Source organism: Bufo gargarizans, chromosome 6 (assembly GCF_014858855.1).
Source record: "Bufo gargarizans isolate SCDJY-AF-19 chromosome 6, ASM1485885v1, whole genome shotgun sequence".
NCBI classification, from domain to species: domain Eukaryota; kingdom Metazoa; phylum Chordata; class Amphibia; order Anura; family Bufonidae; genus Bufo; species Bufo gargarizans.
In genome coordinates, this window is record NC_058085.1 from 20,754,202 (window position 1) to 20,774,695 (window position 20,494).

The 20,494-nt window shown below is 45.6% G+C and overlaps 1 protein-coding gene across 4 annotated transcripts in view; it reads right to left on the bottom strand.

The window, feature by feature from the left end:
* LOC122940408 (oocyte zinc finger protein XlCOF22-like) overlaps nucleotides 1-20,494 on the bottom strand; it is a 43,116-nt gene that overhangs the window by 21,867 nt on the left and 755 nt on the right. For all 4 annotated transcript variants that reach the window (XM_044297075.1, XM_044297076.1, XM_044297074.1 and 1 more), the window contains one exon: nucleotides 20,395-20,489. In XM_044297075.1, the coding sequence (XP_044153010.1) occupies nucleotides 20,395-20,489 (95 nt within the window). The remainder of the gene's footprint in view (nucleotides 1-20,394; nucleotides 20,490-20,494) is intronic.

Below are 20,494 nucleotides of genomic sequence, written 5' to 3' on the forward strand. Positions count from 1 at the left end.
ACTCCAGGAAGTTGTATAAACCGCAAAGTGATGCAGTATGGGAAGGGATTTAAAGGGATGCAATCAGTGCAACTACATGACAGCTGAGAGAGGCTAACGAGATGAGAAAACGAAAGCAAAACAAAAAGGAACCTCAAGCAGGAGGTTCTGAAGAACATCTGTCAGAGCTTCTCAGATGCACTCTTTGCCGACAGCCCATTTGGATTATACACATCCTGGGGTCAGACCTTGACTGTGACAGGTATCACCCACTGGTGAACCTGTATTCACCAGAGGGTTGCAGTGGCCACTCAATGGTGTTGAGTCCGACCGACCATTCAGCTGCGATTATATTGATTGACCTACAGCAAACTCTCCCTCTATCATTGTTATTCTGTAATACAAGCCCCATCCATAGTCTTGATATTACTTATTTAATCTCCCCTGAAGAGTTCACTCACGGAATGAAACGTGACACGTCGGGAGTACCCATATAGGGTTCATTAGGGATTCCGCCCCCATAGGGCAAGGTATCTAGACGGGGACGCCCCTTGCGGGGCAAGTACCTCGTATAGATAGGTAGGGCGTATTAGCCCCTGTCCCTCATATAGGGTCTTTGGTCATTGCCTTGTAATTTCCAACCATACAAGGGCGAATACGTTTAGCACTATCCAGCATGGCTATCCACCAATGAAGTCCATCTCTACCTTCAGCAACGTCAGAGAGAATTCTCAGTCCCCCTCTACATCTGGGTGAGAACGTTCCTGTTTGTTTATTGGTTAAATTCACCATACTGAGTATGTTTAGTCTAGGCCCTTTGGCCTGTTTCATTGTTGTTTGTTACAGAGGTCCATCCTCTAGCGTCTACTATTTTAGAAGCATTTACATTAAATGTTAAGTTTTACCCCTTTGTCCTCTAGGGGATCAGTACATTTGCTATGACTGTTCAAAACTTTATCTTGGAGCTCTTGCATTTCTTCCCCTTCCATCCAGCCAGTTAGTGGCCTCTTCAGGGTTATTAAAGAACCGATTCACATTCCCATCCACTACTCTTAAACGGGCCGGGTACACCATGGAATAAGGTAAATTCTTCTCACGCAGTCTCCTCTTTACCGTTGCCCTGCGCTTCTGCAACTCAGATGAAAAATCCGGGAAGATCATGATGGTGCTGTTTTCAAACTTTAGCTCCTGCTTGGTGCGCGCCATTTGTAGCACATGATCTCTGCCCATAGAGTTTAGTAGCCTTGCAAGTAAAGGTCTTGGAGGGTCTCCTGGTGGAAGGGGTTTGGCGGGAACGCGATGTGCACGCTCTATAATAAACGCTGTTGAGAATGTCGCCTCTGGGAAGGAATTACGGAGCCAGGTAGTGACGAATGCACATGGATTATTGCCCTCTGCTTTTTCAAGCATTCCGTTTATCTGCAAGTTAGTGCGGCGTGTACGATTTTCAGTCGTCACATTTCTGTTGCCAAAAATTGACCTTTTGCTCCAGCTCTTGCAGTTTTATGGGAAGTGGTTGCAATCGGTCTTCCACATCTGAGATCCTGTTCTCTGTCTCTTAAACGCGGTCCCGTATGGCCTGCATGTCATGGCGGAGTAGGCCTATATCCACTTTCACTTCCTCCAGCTTACCCACCATTGATGTGCAGCAGGTGGTTATTGCTTGCAGCAGTTGTTTAGTGACCTACTTAAGAGATGGTTCGGCAGCTGTGTGCCCCGACCCTTCAAGCACAGGATCCTCCTTTGCCCCTTCTAATGATGGTGAGCGAGAGCCCGCGCCATCTTGGTCTTCCACGCGGGCAAACTCTCGGAGCCGGTCTGCAGCAGACTGCGCTCTATTGCGGGACATGTTTGCGTTGCGGGTCTTTCCCAACCTCCTGCCTGTTCTGGAGGTAATTTTTGCGGCAAATAAGTGTCAGGATAAGTTAGAAGTTAGGGACTTGGGTCCGGAGCTCCACTACATGCGTCCGCTCATATCAGCTTCTGGCCACGCCCCCCGTTTTCCAAACATTTTATTATGAGGCCTATAAATGAAAAGTCAGGGGTTCTGTACACACAGATTGTTAAACGGTACTAGCAAAATTGCAAGTGTGTTTTCTGTAATTTAAAGACGGAGGCACAATTATAGAGCAACTAAACTTTTTTCACTCAGATGGATTCTGTAAGGGCATAGTTCTGACTTTTTTGTTGCTGCATAAGCTTATTGCCAGCACAGCACCCCAAATAGCATTCTGCTGCTATGCTGAGCACATTATTGGAAGGGTCTTATATTCATGTTAACTTACTAATGTACTTTATTCACCGGTTCTGTTCTCTTCCCTGCGTAAATTCTACACAAAGATCATGGTGTACAGCCCCTAAACTTGTCATCCACTGTCCGTGCCCAAATACATTTTGTCTCCGTCACCAAGGACTCTGTAGAAGATTAGTGTTGGTGGCTCTACCGTGGAGCGCTCGTCCCCGCTACGGTCACATGTTTCCAGTCCCATTGTATAGATACAGTTGAAGCAGCTCAGGTAAACCATGTGACTGTAGCGAGGACGAGCGCTCCACAGAAGAGGGGATCTTGACAAAAACTGAATGAGAGGATTGATAACCCAAAAAATAGTCCCTGTACAGGGTCACCCTTATTGAGATAAAACATAACTTTTACTATTTATGCTAAAAGGAAATACAAGTGTGAACTATGGGGGTCCCGCTGTCACTATTCTATTATGATGTACAGATCACGTCTATCATCCGATATTGGAGTGAGGTGTTGGTGGGGGGGGGGGGGGGTGGTTGATCCACAAGTATTTTAGGGTGAATCTATAGGTATCTAGATTACCCAATATGTCCCGGGTCTAGTGGTCTGTATGTGGTCTGGCTGCAGGCTACCTACTGGATTCTTCCAAAATAGCAGAGGAGCACTCATTTTGTGAATACTCGCTTTAGTGAGCAGTCATACATAGGTGTGGAGAGTGTCCACTCATAAGGTCTCCCATTACTCCTTTTTCACACCCCTAAGTGGGGGAAGGAGAGAGGGGAAGTAGGTACGTTCAGATCACACATACACACTCCTATCAGAACCTGCGTGTGGAGAGAGACCTCCTCCACTGCTGGGGTCTCCCCATGCTCTTTTACTACACCCCTAGACAGATGAATTTTTGAGAAATTCTTACTGACTCAGATTAGTAATCATTTCAGGGACTTATTTAAACGATATTTGCTTTCCCAGTTTATTGGATAATGTAGAGATGATATCTTCATCAGCAGGCTATGTTTAGGGACATACAGAAGACAAGGAGTAGCTGGTGGGGAGGGAGCTCTCCAGAGGGATCTGATAAATGATGCTGTAATCTTGTAGTTCACAGGACGTCAGCCACACAGGAGAGACTGATCTCCTGTCTAACAGGTCAGCAAGCCCGGTGGTCAGACTGGAGATTACATGTCTGGGACGACTCTTACTGAACACTTTAAGAGAGGCTTTGACTTCTGACCTAATTAGTGACTTCATAGACCTGGTTAAAATCTGGGACTCTTCCGCCACTAGTTTATCAATACATGCTGGACATAACAGTTTAAGATATGAAGCTGCTAGGGCCGTTTTACAACCTGCACACTCTTTGTGCTTGGTCTTGCTAATAGATTTTTTGGGCGGCTTTGAGATCTACAAAGAATAAGAACAACAACCCATTAGTAAGGAAAAGATTACTCTCACCAACAGATGTAGAACCTTTTCCTTCACCACTCCTTAGGACCTGTACCAGACTGACAGGCCTCAAGGGTTCCAGGGGTTCAGCGCGTCCATCTGAGGGTTCAGACATATTGCCACAAGCTAGAATCCTCTTCAGCACAAACACTGTGTGCCAATCCGCTGGCTGCCTGCTTCTGCAGATGCATTTCTAGATTTTAAAGGACGCGCCTCGGCTCTACTTCCGGCCCTGCGGCCGGGGAGGAGGCCCCTTCCGCCGACGTCACTGTACAAGTGCCGGCAGAACGTGGCTGTGCGCATGCGCAGAGGCGCCGATGCACACCGCCTACCCATTGCTGGCGGAGGCCCCAACCCGGAAGTAGCACTGGGGAGCCGCCTGAACACGGCCACAGGGGCTGCCCACAGGTCCTGACAGTAGGCAGGACGCAGGCAGACTTACGGGGAGCGGCTCCCGGACATGCCCATAGGACTTCCGCTCCCCAGGGAAGGGCTCACCTGCGGTAGAAGCTGCCCCGGACCCCCACCCCCCTCAGCAGCAGGGGCTATAGATGAGGTGAGGAATCCCAGCGGACCTCCGCTCGACATGCTTCTCAGGATCTCCCATCCGGAGGAAGGGAAACCTGAACTGGGGCTTGGTGGGGGTGTGAACCCTTTATCTTCTCAGGTTTCCTGTCCAGGTGGGAGGTCCTGAGTCGCATGGGGGTGCAGTCATGGGTGAGGGGAAACTATAATACTTCAGGAGCTTTACTCTTTATTCTCAACACCTCTGCTTGCCTGTCAGTGATCGAAAACCTTTCTTTGCTCTCAGAGGCAGGAAAGATTGCCCATATTCTAGAGCTGCTTGCTGTGTAACTGTGGCTGGACATTCAGTCTGTGAATGTCACCTTGAAGGTTTCTGAGACGGTCTGACCAACTCTCACCATCACGGGTTCCCCATTTCTTCTGCTGGAGCGCAATTAAGCCATACAAGCGGACTAGTATAACCCCCACACATGAGCCGGGGCTTAATGCTGGGTACAACAAGTCTGAGTTTATTGGCACACACGCTTACACTTCTACAGTGCACAAAACACCTCCCCCACAGCCTGGGAGATGATTGGGTTACAAACTAAGCCAACCTCCCAACTTCCCCAGGACAGAACAATACAGTATTGTAAAACACTCCTTTGATGTGATTTTCCTGAACAGATGCAGGGTTCTTGGCATTCCAGGGGGAGGGGGGTCTCCATTAGGGGACCGAACAACCCGCCGAAATGAAGTAAATACAAACAAAAAGGTGCAAACGAATTCATAGCGAAAGGGCTCTTTTTCACAGTTTCCATTCACTGCCAGCCAGCAAAGTTGTGGGAAAGGTAGGAGATGTCCTCTTCCAGCTAAACTAGCCTATGCTTTAGTTTAGTTATCCCTCTTTTTAACTACACCACATGTCTTTGGCGCAGAAAAGAGCAGCTAACCGCTTTCTGCCCATCCCCCACGTGTCAGTAAGGAGCCGCGCACAGACATAGCCGTCCTTTTCTAGATCGTGCAGGAGCTCTGTACTGACCTCCCCGCACTGACGGGGTTGCATAGCAGTATATTGATTTATGATGCTATGTAACCCTTACAGTTCTGGAATGTATTGGATAACACTGACACCGTCACTAACACTGACAACATTATGTCAGTTTTATCCAGTACACTCCAGACCTCTAAGGCCTCTTTCACACGGGCGTTGCGGGAAAAGGTGCGGGTGCGTTGTGGGAACATGCGCGATTTTTCAGCGCGAGTACAAAACATTGTAATGCGTTTTGCACGCGCTTGAGAAAAATCAGCATGTTTGGTACCCAAACGGGCTTGGGATCGGTGTTCTGTAGATTGTATTATTTTCCCTTATAACATGGTTATAAAGGAAAATATTATAATTTAACTCACCTTAATTCACTTGATCGCGCAGCCGGCATCTCTTCTGTCTTCTTCTTTGCTGTGTGCAGGAAAAGGACCTGTGGTGACGTCACTCCGGTCATTACATGGTCCGTCACGTGATCTTTTACCATAAGTTAAATTATTTATTTATTTTAACCCCTCCAGCGCTATTGTACTATGCATTCTGTATTCAGAATGCTATTATTTACCCTTATAACCATGTTACATAGCATCAAAAATCAATATAATGCTATGCGACCCGGTTAGTGCTACACAGGCAAGGACGGGGGATCCCACCGACATACTGTGGTGTGAAACCAGCAGAGCCGGTGCTTATACATGTTCTATCAGGGTTTACCGATCTCTGGCTTCTCCTTGTGACCTCATGGGGACCCAGTCCTATAAAACACACATCTGCAGGCCTAGTGTCATCATCCGTGGGCTGTGCGGGAGCTCTGTGCCTCCCTAGTAGACATGTCTCCAGAAGTTCAGCTCCACAGCACAGATTCAAACTGGAGACGGGAGCCCAAGCCATGGCCACCCTGTATGCCGGGTAGTGTGAGGGGCGCATCTTCACCCAGCAGACGTCTGCAGCGTGTGCCCGCTGGAGGAAGAGCAGAGGAGGGTCTAGGCGCAAATGGCGACAAGACTGCAAAGTGTTTTCGCCATTTTGCAATTCCAAGTCGCATTAGCGACCATTTTGGCCGCTAACTGGAGCATTGTGTATGAATGCATGTCAGCATCTATAAAATTGCTGGCGAGTTGGCGTTATATGTGCTGTTGAAAATAATCCTATACTGCTTTTCCAATGGTTCCCTGGCCCTGGGGGGCTTCACTATTGCCCGGGAAAACAAAAGGCCGGTGAAGGATTACAATAAAATGTGGCAGGTCCTAGAGCTTCCCCTTAGCACAACCCAAACTCCCCTGATGAAGCCAGTGCCTGGTGAAACATGTAGAGAGGGTTTGCTCATGGGCATCTTTTTTAGACAGGGAACAGCTATTCTACCTCTGGCCCGGGATAGTGCTTGCTAACAAACAGACCTACAGAATCTACCTCCTGATGGAAGTGTGTGTGCGGGCAACTTTAGAAAACTGCAGGCGAGTTAGAATTACCGTATTTTTCGCTTTATACAATGTAACTGATGATAAGACGCACCTAGGTTTTTAAGGAGGAAATTAAGAAAAGAAAATATTTTGAACTAAATGGTGTGATTTTGGTGGGTTTTGAACTAATAGGGGATCTGTGGAGAGCAGTATTATAGGGGGATCTGTGGAGGGCAGTATTATAGGGGGATCTGTGGAGAGCAGTTTTATAGGGGAATGAGTGGAGGACAGTGTTATAGGGGTGCAGTGTCCCACTACATGTCTGTGGGCACTGCTTAAAAGCACTTTTTACTCTAAAAACATTACTTACCGGTAATTCCCTTTTCATGAATCCTCCATGACGGCATACCATGAGAGATGACCCGCCTCCAACCAGGTAGGGACAGGAAGTATAAATTAGACCCTCCTCCAGCTCTTCCTCAGTGTCTTTCTGGACCGATAGCCTAGAGAGTCTTATCCTCACATATAAAGGATTATTATATAGCTACAATTATTTTTATTATATATATTTTTTTATTTCTTTTGCATTCACACCCACACACATCTTCACCTAATTTTTTGGCCTATATGTGGGCCTGTATATACATATATTTATTCATATACGTAATTAGGGTGGGAAATCCGTGCCGTCATGGAGGATTCATGAAAAGGGAATTACCGGTAAGTAATTTGTTTTTTTCCCTTTCATCCTCCATGACGGCATACCATGAGATATAACAGATTAATAAATACTCTTATTAGGAGGGGGCTATAGCCTGAAGCACCTTCCTGCCAAAAGCGAGCTCCTGACTAGCTGTAGTATCCACTCTATAATGTTTCATAAATGTATGAGGACTTGACCATGTCGCTGCTTTGCATATCTGTTCTAATGAGGCACTTGCCCTCTCTGCCCAGGATGCAGCCACAGATCTTGTGGAATGTGCTGTAAAGGATTTTGGTGGAGGCATATTTGACACTTTATATGACTCTGAAATTGCCATTTTTATCCATCTGGATAATGAGTTTTTTGTGGCTTTTTGCCCTTTATGTGTTTCACTGAACTGGACAAATAAGATAGTCCGTTTTCCTGAACAATTTTGTAACTTCTAGATAGAGTAACACAGCCCTACGTACATCTAACTTGTGAAAATTCCTTTCCCCTTCTGTTTTTGGGTTTGAGCAGAATGATGGGACAATAATCTCCTCCTGCCTGTAGAAATTTGATACCACTTTAGGAAGAAAATAATTGCCCAGTCTGAATACAATTCTGTCTGGAAATATAGTGCAGAAAGGTTCCGCTATTTTTAGAGCTTGGATTTCACTCACTCTTCGCGCTAAGGTGATTGATACCAGGAATAACGTTTTTAGAGATAAATATCTCAACGAGGTTTCTGACAGAGGTTAAAACGGGGCGTTTGTCAAACCTAACAGCTTGGAACCTGAAAGGATGAGCTAAGGGCCTATCAGAAGCCATCATTAACACTATGTCAGCCAGCAGAAAATATGTAACTTCTAAAATTTATCGTAAGGTGTGGAATACATTTTGCTGAAGTTCTCAGTCCAAGCAGTTCTAGGTTTCCTGCAGTCCGGCTTTGAAAAAGGCTTACGCCCAAACACGTTAAGAGTTCACATATCAGCCTGAAGGGTACTGTCTCACGTATATATAACAAAATACTGGAGATAGGAGCAGATCTCAGACCACCATTTGTTTTAAAATGGGAAGCAGAGATCGGGCACTCAATGGACGATGGCACAGTTAGAAGAGTATTGGCACACTCACATGGTTACTCTAGGTGCATTAAGATCCAAGAAAATGCCTTTAAGATAGTAACGAGGTGGTACAAAACGCCAGATAAGTTACACTATATTTCACCCGAAGTACCAGCTGATTGTTGGAGATGTGGAGGGGCTGAAGGCAACATGCACCATATATGGTGGACATGCCCACAAATCTCTAGATATTGGAACTTGATATCAAAGGAAATCCAGAAGATCTGTAGGATAACAACACCTCTTACACCACAAGTAGTACTACTCAACTTACCAGATAGCCATTACAAGCTGACCAATAACTCATTGCCGGCGCTATTGATAGCTGCAGCGAAGCTTCTTGTACCGAAATATTGGCTATCCAAGCAGGTCCCGAGCCTGAAGGAGTGGGTTTTTAAAGTACAAGAGATTTATCAGCTGGAGGAACTCACGAGTTGGGAGACATTATCCCATGATAGATTTTTACTGACATGGGACAAATGGTCTGAGTGGTATAAGGAGTTCAGCACAAGATCGAGTGTTTAATAAGATGGGCTAGTAACACGGAGAGATGGCTAATATGAACCCATTAAGGTTCATATCACACCTAGTTAAGAGGGTTCTCAGTCCAGTATCTAGATGCATAGAATTGTTGGCTGAGGTTCGGACGACAGGCTAGCTACAGCTATTAAAGAAAGGACATTGTGGGTTGCTAAGGAGGATTGCGTTATAAAACTATAGATTGTGTCAGTCTTTTTTGCAAGGGAATGAACGTAATAGCACATGTCAGAATTAATACTTGACCAAGTGTGATAATTCAAGAGATGGAGTATTGATATTTTTATGTTCACTTTATTGTTGTTTGTATTTACCTACAAATGTCATAACATTTGATATGTCTGAGCTTTAAAAATCTAAATAAAGATTTGACAAAAAAAAAAAGAGTTCACATATCAGCCTTAAGCGCAGTGTTTGGTAAAAAAATTGCAGAACATCCTTGGGTGATACAGTTTCTAAAAGGAGCAGATAGGTTAAGACCGTTCCTAAGACCTACAGTTTCCCCTTGGGATCTCAATGTAATGCTATTAGGTCTAACCTTTCTATCTGGGGATGGTAGATCAGACCCTGAGATAGTAGATCCTGTTGCCAAGAAAGGATCCATGGGCTCTGTACTGAAAGAGTTTTCAGTAACGGAAACCATGGGGTTTTTTTGGCCATAGAGGGGCTATTAGTATCACATGAGCCCTGTCTAGCCAAATTTTTTTTAGGACCCTGGGAATTAATTGAAAAGGGGGGGGGGGGAAGGCATATGCTAGTTGAAAATTCCATTTTTGGAACAGTGCATCTACCCCTATGTTTCCGTCGAACGGATTCAGAGAAAAAAACTTTTTTAGTTTTGTGTTTGTGGCTGAAGCAAAAAGATCTACTTGTGGGGTTCCCCACAATTTCGTGATTTGGAGAAAGACGTGTCTTTCTAGGCTCCATTTTGTTGTTTTTAAGGAAGTTCTGCTTAAAAAGTCTGCTTCTATGTTTAGGGATCCTTTTAAATGGATTGATGATGGGGATCTTAATTGAATCTCCGCCCAGGAGAATATTTTTTCTGTTAGTTTGCTCAATGCTAAACTTCTTGTCCCGCCTTGATGGTTCAGATAAGCAACTAATGTTGTATTGTCTGTTCTTACCTGAACGTCTTTGTTTTGTATAAGGTGGGCAAACACATTTATCGCTTCCCAGACTGCCGTGAGTTCTCTTTGATTTGACGACAGGGATTTTTGAGTGACAGACCACTCTCCTTGGGAATATAGATGAGAACAATGCGCTCCCCATCCCCAAAGACTTGCATCCGTCGTGATAACGACTAAGTGTTCGGGGTTCCAAGGAACTCCCTTTAATAGATGGTTTGACTGTTTCCACCACTGCAGGGACTGAAACACTGGTCCGGGAATTTGAATTATTTCCTCTAGAGAATCCTGGCTTCTGTTCCAACACTTTAAAATCCATTGTTGCAGGATCCGGGTGTGGAACTGAGCCCATCTTACAGCCTGGATGCATGAGGTCAGAGGGCCCAGTAGTAGTCATGGCCTCTCTGATCGTACATACAGGTTGATTTTGGAATTTTGTTGCCTTTTCGCTTATCCCCATTACCTTCTGGTCTGTAAGAACTGTCACTTGGTGGATTGTATCTATACAAACCCCAAGGAATGTTAGGTTCTGGGATGGGCAAGGATTTGACTTCTTCCAATTTTTTAGCCACCCTGTATGGTACAGAGTTTGGCAAGTCAAAAACAGATTGTTTTTGAGATCTGTGTCACGGAAGGTGTACAGGAAACTAGAAGACACAAAATGAAGATCCGACTGACTGGATCCAAAACTAAGGAACAAAAGGGAGAGCCCTGCATCAGACCTGGCTCTCTCCCTGACTGCTCAGCCTATGCGAAAATCCCAATGGTAGATGATCGCATATCCTCGACCTCGACTGTATAACACCTAAACACCCTATAATAGTGAGGGGACACGACCACCGGCTCCCTACACTTGATACGGAAGGAGTCAGGGTCACCTGGGATCCAGCAAACAGAAAAACACAAATGAACGAACAAAACTTATCTGTAGAAGACTCAGAAGTAGGATCAGCATGCACACACTCCAGGAAGGAATATAAACCGCAAAGTGATGCAGTATGGGAAGGGATTTAAAGGGATGCAATCAGTGCAACTAGATGACAGCTGAGAGAGGCTAACGAGATGAGAAAATGAAAGCAAAACAAAAGGAACCTCAAGGAGGAGGTTCTGAAGGATGTCTGTCAGAGCTTCTCAGATGTCTGGTGGTGACAGTACCCCTCCTTCTACGAGTGAACTCTGGACACTCAGAGCGCACCTTCTCAGGATGGGACCTATGGAAAGCCCTGATGAGACGAGTGGCCTTAATGTCAGTCACTGGGACCCACATCCTCTCCTCAGGACCATAACCCTCCCAATGAACGAGGTACTGGAGAGAACCGCGGACAACACGAGAATCCACAATCCTAGAGACCTGAAATTCAAGATTACCATCAACCACAATCGGAGGAGGAGGCAAAGACGAGGGTACAATGGGTTGGACATAAGGTTTTAATAAGGACTTATGAAAAACATTATGGATCTTCCAAGTCTGAGGAAGATCAAAATGGTAGGCAACAGGATTGATGACGGACAAGATTTTGTAAGGCCCAATAAACTTAGGACCAAACTTCCAGGAGGGAACCTTCAATTTGATATTCTTAGTAGACAACCACACCAGATCAACAACATTCAGGTCCGGACCAGGCACACGTCTCTTATCCGCCACACGCTTATATCTCTCACTCATGCTCTTTAGATTATCCTGAATCTTTTGCCAAATAGATGACAAAGACGAGGAGAATCTGTCCTCATCAGGTAAACCAGAAGACCCCTCTCCAGAGAATGTCCCAAATTGCGGATGAAACCCATATGCACCAAAAAATGGTGACTTATCAGAGGACTCCTGACGACGGTTATTTAAAGCAAACTCAGCAAGGGACAAAAAAGAACACCAATCCTCCTGATTCTCCGCCACAAAACAGCGCAGATATGTCTCCAGATTCTGATTGACGCGCTCTGTCTGACCATTCGACTGCGGGTGAAAAGCAGAAGAGAATGACAACCGAACCCCAGAGCGAGAACAGAAAGCCTTCCAGAATCTGGAAACAAACTGTGTGCCCCTATCAGAGACTATGTCTGAAGGGATACCATGCAATTTGACAATGTGATCAATAAATGCCTGCGCCAGCGTCTTAACATTGGGCAAGCCAGGAAAAGGAATGAAATGCACCATTTTGCTAAAACGGTCCATCACCACCAGAATCACAGTCTTCCCCGAGGAACAAGGCAGGTCCGTAATGAAGTCCATGGACAGATGTGTCCAAGGACGGGAAGGAGTGGGTAACGGAAGGAGAGGACCTGATGGCCGTGAATAAGGGACTTTGGCACGAGCGCAGATCTCGCAGGCTGCCACAAAACCCTCAACCGACTTACGAAGCGCCAGCCACCAGAATCTCCGAGCGATGAGATCCACTGTGGCTCTTGCCCCCGGGTGCCCAGCAAGGACAGTATCGTGGTGTTCCTTAAAAATCTTGTGTCTTAAAGCGAGAGGCACAAACAACCTCCCAGGAGGACAAAGATCAGGAGCCTCTGACTGGGCTACCTGAACCTCTGCCTCCAATTCAGGATAAAGAGCAGAGACCACCACACCTTCAGCCAAAATGGGACCCGGGTCTTCAAAATTCACACCTCCCGGAAAACAACGTGACAGGGCATCCGCCTTCACATTCTTAACCCCAGGGCGGAACGTGACAACAAAATTAAACCTTGAAAAGAACAAAGACCATCTGGCCTGTCTCGGGTTCAGACGCTTGGCTGACTCCAAGTAGGCCAGTTTTTTATGGTCGTTAAACACGGTAATAGGATGTCTGGCTCCCTCTAGCCAATGGCGCCACTCCTCAAAAGCCAACTTGATGGCCAACAACTCCCTATCTCCCACATCGTAATTTCTCTCTGCGGAGGAGAGTTTCTTCGAGAAAAAGGCACACGGTCGCCATTTGGCAGGAGAGGGACCCTGAGACAAGACCGCACCCACACCCACCTCAGAAGCATTAACCTCAACTATGAAGGGTAGAGAAATATCAGGTTGTACCAAGATGGGAGCGGAAGCAAAACTCTCCTTGATATTAGAAAAGGCCTTACGCGCCTCTACCGACCAGGAGGAAAAATCTACCCCCTTTCTTGTCATATCAGTGAGTGGTTTAACAACAGAGGAATAATTCAAAATAAACTTCCTGCAATAATTGGCAAAACCCAAAAAACGCATCAGCGCCTTCTGATTCTCAGGAAGCTCCCACTCAAGCACAGCGCGGACCTTCTCGGGGTCCATGCGAAAACCAGAAGCGGAGAGAAGAAACCCCAGAAATTGAATTTCTGGAACCGCAAACACACATTTTTCCAGTTTAGCGTACAATTTATTCTCCCGCAGGATGAGCAAGACCTGACGTAAGTGTTCCTTATGAGTTTTGAAATCAGGAGAAAAAATCAAAATGTCATCTAGATACACTAATATAAATTTCCCCATTAAATGATAAAAAATGCTGTTCACAAAATGCTGAAAGACGGCTGGAGCATTCATCAAACCAAAAGGCATAACCAAATTCTCAAAATGGCCCTCAGGGGTATTGAAGGCCGTCTTCCATTCGTCTCCTTCTCTGACCCTGACCAGGTTGTATGCCCCTCTTAGATCCAACTTGGAAAAAACTTTAGCCCCAACAATCTGGTTGAACAGGTCCGGGATCAGAGGAAGTGGATAAGGGTCACGAATTGTGATACTGTTCAGCTCCCTGAAATCCAGACATGGTCTTAAAGAACCATCTTTTTTCTTAAAGAAAAAAACAGCGGCAACAGGTGACTTCGAGGGTCGCATGTGTCCTTTTCTCAGACTCTCAGAGATATAAGCACGCATAGCGACCCTTTCAGGTTGGGAGAGATTGTATAAACGAGATTTAGGCAGCTTGGCGCCTGGGGTGAGATTAATAGGGCAATCGTACTCCCTGTGCGGGGGCAAGTCCTGAACACCACTCTCAGAGAACACATCCGAAAATTCAGAGAGAAAAGATGGTACAGTCTTAGTAGAAACCTCAGAAACAGATGTTGTGAGGCAATTCTCTCTGCAAAAGTCACTCCAAGCATTTATTTGCCTCGCTTGCCAATCAATGGTGGGGTTATGTTTAGTGAGCCAGGGTAGCCCCAACACTAGAGGAGTAGGCAACCCGCTTAGGACGAAACATGACACATCCTCATCATGAGTATCACTCACAATCAAACGGATATTGTGAACTATGCCCTTTAACGATTTCTGAGAAAGTGGAACGGAATCAATAGCAAAAACAGGTATAACCTTTCCCTAAGTGCATACCTGGAAACCATGAGTTATAGCAAATTGACTATCAATGAGATTGACAGCTGCTCCACTATCTACAAAAAATGTTCTTACTCTCTAGCGCCACCCTGGCAGGTAGGACAAAACGGGAACTACAAGCAAACGGAAAACCTTCAATTTCCGCATCAACCTTGCCAATAGTAACAGATGGAACGTTTTTAGAGGATTTTTTTCTTTTTGTCACTTTATTACTCTCAAAAAACTGCCTGAATCTCCTAGAGGGACAAACATTTGCCAAATGATTTATACCCCCACAACAGAAACAAACCTTCCCATGAGGGCTGAATCTTCTATTGTCAGAGGCAATCAAACCCAGCTGCATGGGCTCCTGCTCAGAAGGGATTGAGAGCGACTGAGACCCCTGTGCACTGAATGAGACTGCAGCACTGTCCTTGGACTGAGTATGACAGGAAGGAGTGATCTCTCCTCTCTCTCTCTAAGACGCCTGTCAATACAAACGGCCCGAGACATGGCAGACTCCAAGGAGGTAGGTCTCTCATGAAAGGAAAATGCACCTTTCAATCCCTCTGAAAGACCATGGCAAAATAGACTTCGGAGTGCAGCATCATTCCAACCAGTATCAGCTGCCCATCTCCGAAATTCTGAACAGTATATCTCTGCGGACTGTTTACCCTGGCATAAAAGACGTAGTCTAGACTCAGCCAAAGCAATACGATCCGGATCATCATATATCTGATCCAGTTCATCCACTGAACGGAGGGGCCGTGCCCCCACCGGCAACGAAAGGCCCAGGACTGAGCGTTATCCCTGAGCAGCGATATGATGATCCCTACCCTCCGCTCCTCATCACCAGAGGAATGGGGAAGTAGGCGGAAATGAAGTTTGCAAGCCTCTCTAAAACGAACAAAATTCTCACTACCCCCGCAGAACGTATCCGGAAGCGAGATTTTAGGCTCAGAACAAATTCCATGAACGCAAGCAGAAACGATCACCTCAAACTGAGAGACAGTTTTCCGGAGATCAGCTACCTCCAATGAAAGACCCTGCATGCGTTCAGTCAAAAGTGAAACCGGATCCATGCTTGAGACGGTTTTGGCGGTTTATAGTGTCACGAAAGGTATACAGGAAACTAGAAGACACAAAATGAAGATCCGACTGACTGGATCCAAAACTAAGGAACAAAAGGGAGAGCCCTGCATCAGACCTGGCTCTCTCCCTGACTGCTCAGCCTATGCGAAAATCCCAATGGTAGATGATCGCATATCCTTGTACCTCGACTGTATAACACCTGAACACCCTATAATAGTGAGGGGACACGACCACCGGCTCCCTACACTAGATACGGAGGGAGATCAGGGTCACCTGGGATCCAGCAAACAGAAAAACACAAATGAACGAACAAAACTTATCTGTAGAAGACTCAGAAGTAGGATAAGCATGCACACACTCCAGGAAGGAATATAAACCGCAAAGTGATGCAGTATGGGAAGGGATTTAAAGGGATGCAATCAGTGCAACTAGATGACAGCTGAGAGAGGCTAACGAGATGAAAAAATGCAAGCAAAACAAAAGGAACCTCAAGGAGGAGGTTCTGAAGGACGTCTGTCAGAGCTTCTCAGATGTCTGGTGGTGACAATCTGTCTCCGAATTGCCTACGATCAACAGGTCGTTTAAGTAAGGGAATATTAGGATATTTCGTCTTCTTAAGTGAGCTACTACCTCCAACATTACTTTGGTAAATACCCTTGGTGCGGATGTAATTCCAAATGGGAGTACCTGAAACTGGAAATGGCATAGTTTTCTTCCCAAGAAAACCGATATGCAGAGAAACTTTTGGGATTCCTCGCAAATTGGGATATGTAAATAAGCCTCCTTTAGGTCGATAGATGCAAAAAAAATCTCCTTCTTTTAATAGGTTTATTATGGACCTTATTGTTTCCATTTTGAACCGGACTTGTTTTATGGATTTGTTTAATTTTTTTAAGTTTATTATTAGTCGAGAGTTTCCGTCTGGTTTTCTTACCAGAAAAACTGTTGAATAATAACCTTTCCTCTGTTGAGAAAGAGGAACCGGGACAATGGCCTTTTGGGCGAATAAATCCTGAATCCTGAATCCCCCCCTTCCAAATTTTTCTGTAACGCAGCTGATCTTTGGATGGGGGTTATTCTGAATATATTTGGGGGAGGAGGAAGGTGAAAGGTAATATTGTAACCTTTTAAAATGATGTTTAACACCCAGGGATTTATTCCGATATCTTCCCATTCCTTTAAGAACAGCTTCAGTCTTCCTCCTACCTCTCTGGCGTCATTGTTTATTGGAATCTGTATTTCTTGGGGTAAATAAGAACCCTCTGTTACCACTTTTTGGATTTTTCCCTTTTGACCAAGGAGTGTCCCTAAAGGTTCTCTTGGCCTGGAAAGAACTCCCTTTTTTAGTCCTACAAAAAGGAAACTTCCTTTTATTTGTATCTTTGGGAAATGATTTTTTTGAGTCCGTGGCCTTTTCTAAAATGGATTCAAGATCTTGGCCGAACAGTAGGTTCCCATGAAATGGCAAACTACAAAGCCTTGTTTTTGAACCGGTATCACTGGACCAGGATTTTGACCAGATAGCTCTCCTAGCTGCAACTGCTAGGCCCGAGGTCTTAGCGGCCATTCGGACTGACTCTGCAGTGGAGTCTGACAGGAAATTAACTGCTTTCACTAGTAGGGGAAAATAGTCTTTTAAAGTATCATAAGAGGCTCCTTCTTTCAGGAGAATCTCTAGCTGTAACAGCCACTGCTTTAAAGACCTTGATACAGATGTGGCCGCCAGATTAGGCTTGAATAGTGCTGTGCTAGCCTCCCAGACTTTTTTAAGAACTTGATCATTTTTTTTGTCCATGGGATCCTTTAATGTGCCCATATCTTCGAATGGGAGAGCATTAGCCCCTTTCACTAGTTTGGATGAGGATACATCCACTTTGGGGCAAGTTGTTATTAGGGCCTTGTCTTCTTTACTGAATGGGAGGCGACGTTTCATTGTTTTTGGGACAAATAGTTTTTTATCTGGGGATTTCCATTCTCTTTTGATTAGTTCCATCATGTTTTTGTGGACCGGAAACACTCGCTTTTTCCTTTGTTGTAGACCGCTATACATTTGGTCCTGGACAGACCTCTGCACTTTCTCATCTGAGAGCCCCATAGTAGCCCTAATGGCTTTTACTAACTCCTTCGTGTCCTCAGAGGAAAAAAGGAAGTTTTTATACTCTGAATCAGACCCGGAAGAGATCTCGGAATCTTCATCCTCCGAATCCGACTCAGGTTCTGAGTCGGAGGATGGCACGGAGATGCTCAAATTAGGATCTCCGTGTTTAGAGCTAGATGTCCCAGGAGTAACGACCGGACTTTCTGCCATAGCAGATCTCATTTCTTCCCGTATTACATCTCGTAGCTCCTCTCTAATTGACGGAACTAAGTCCTTCACCATATTAGAGGTACATTTTTTGCAAAGTTTTTTGTTATAAGCGTCGGGCAATTTAGCTGAACACATAACACATTTTTTAGTTTTTGGACTAGCTTGTTTCTGAGCTATATCCTTATCACTCTGCATTCATACAGGGAGAGCCATAGTGGGGGAGAGAGAGAGAGATGAGAGGCACATACTGGGGTTAGCAAGGTAATAGAACCAGCACTCACCCACCCCCAGGACCTTAACTTACAATAGAGGGTCCCTGGGAGGTTTCCATCTGGCCAGGTTGTTCAGACATGTTGCAGCAACCCTCTCTACAAAACCCCCCCTTAAATACTCTCACCTGCAGACCTCAGATCAGTGAGCGACTTCCGCCATGACCAGCGTGCCGATTTGCCGCTCCGCCCCCACCGCGTGCGTTCCACAGGGCGGAAGTTCCAGTTGGAACGCACGTGAACCGCATAGGACTTCCGGTGGCGTTCTTTGTGAGAGCCGAAGCTATCGGATCGCAAAGCAGAGCTGCTAGACAGACCGGAGGGACTCCCTGAGTGTCCGGTCGCACATGGAACTCCACGCCCGACACGCCATGCGGGAGGTAAGGAGCAGGGGTCCTGACAGTCTTTACAGCCCCACAATACCCAACTAGGGCACGGGGGCTGTCTGCTTCCCTCATGTGCTTAGGCATTTATTTTCTTCTTACCGCCTCTGCCTGCCTGTAACAGAAACGGGCTCATAGCATGTGCCATGAGGATGATCCATCTCCTACCTGGAGGGACAGGAAGACACTGAGGAAGAGCTGGAGGAGGGTCTAATTTATACTTCCTGTCCCTACCTGGTTGAAGGCAGGTCATCTCTCATGGTATTCCGTCATGGAGGATGAAAGGGAAAAACTGTATTATACTGTATTAAATGACTTTGTACTAATTTATCTGCAAAATCCCTGTTACCAGGCAGATTAGGTGTAATTTATACATCCCACCACTAGATGGAGATAAAACTTGGGTTCTATATATACCTAGTTTAGTCCTAGTTAGTCAATTGAGATCAGATCAGTGTGGAAAATGGATTAGAGATCAGAGCAGATCTGAGGAGATCAGATTAGTTTAGTGGGAGAGAATGCAGAGTGAAGACTCCACAACACAGATTAGTGAGTGGAGCTAACTTCGCTATGAGGTAGTACCAAGATGTGAGGCGCAGAAGAGCGTTTTCCTTCTGTGGCCGGACTATATACTTGCATCCCTGACCAGTAGGAGAGAGTTTGCCTCCCCGGAATAGAAACAAGCTTCCTAAGGATTAATCGGTGATAAAAGCCATTATTTAGGGCCACAGACACCTTTGCGCATGGTGAAGGACATATAGCTTCTGGCAGCCACACCATAACTCTGGGAAACAGATGAGTTACCTGTCCCAATATTCCGCTTGTAGGGAAAGGACAAGGTATAGGACTGAGCACATCAACAGGAACAAGGTACCCCCTAACCACAGCTCAAATCAAGACTAAGAAAGCCTGGAAACAGTGGATTTGCAGAATTAACTGTAATATCAACAAGAGACTGTATTCTGTACTGCTGCAACCAAAGTCAAACACAGTAAAAGTTGTGAGTTGCATCTTACCACTGTCTACCTGATTATTACCACTATTGGTTGTACCACCATTAACGGTACTGGCGTCACGACAAAAACCATCAAGGGACTAAGCCGCAACAAGCACCCTAAGCACCCCTAACATTAAGGGCAACTAAACCACCATCTTGGCTGATACTTCCCTACCACAGAGCGTGCCCCGGAGGATTTCGTGCTGTCCACCTCAACACCGTGCTGCCAGCCCAGGGAGGCTTTCTGCTAACCGTGAGTAAACTGATGAACTATGTGTTATATCATTTGGCCCCTCATCGGTCCACCGTGCACCTCACGTGTTGCCCCTGCGCTTCTGGCTGGCTGCAGGGGGATCTGTGGAGGGCAGTGTTATAGGGGGATCTGTGGAGGACAGTGTTATGGGGGGGGGGGGTGTCAGTGGAGGACAGTGTTAAAGGGGGGCGAGTACTGCTTACAGATAAGTGATTACTGCTATGTGCTGATGAAAATAATCATACACAGCTTTTCCAATATTATATTATACTCTATGCAAGTAAGAAGGGTGACTTGTATCTAGATGTGCTAGAATGGAATCCGTGATATGGCTTTGGTACTGCCACCCTAGACTACAAAACCCTTGAAGATAATGATGCATTTATCTCCTGATGTTCATGTTCAACTGAGAATCCGAGCACAACTATGGTTAACCATTTACATTATTGCATGGTCTCGGCTGAGGACCGCTCAGAAAACTGTTGTGCCACTCTTATGCAACCACAAAAGATCTGCAGCAGTTCACAGAGGATACCATCTTAAAAGTCTGTACAAGCAGAAAATAGTGAGAAGAACCAGACAAGTAATGTCTACGGTCAGTTGTAATCCTGCCATCTCCACCATTCTCATTATACAAGGATAACACATATAATACTGGTGGATAAAACAAGACTGAACACAAGATCCTCACAGTCTTCTACAGATCATAGGGAACATTTCATGAGACCTTATCTCCATCTACCTGATCATCCTGTGGCACATTGTGATGCTTTTCTGACCCATCCTGTAGAAGAAGAGGACTGGGACATCTCTCTGGTGTTCTTCTCTCTTCCTTAACTGTA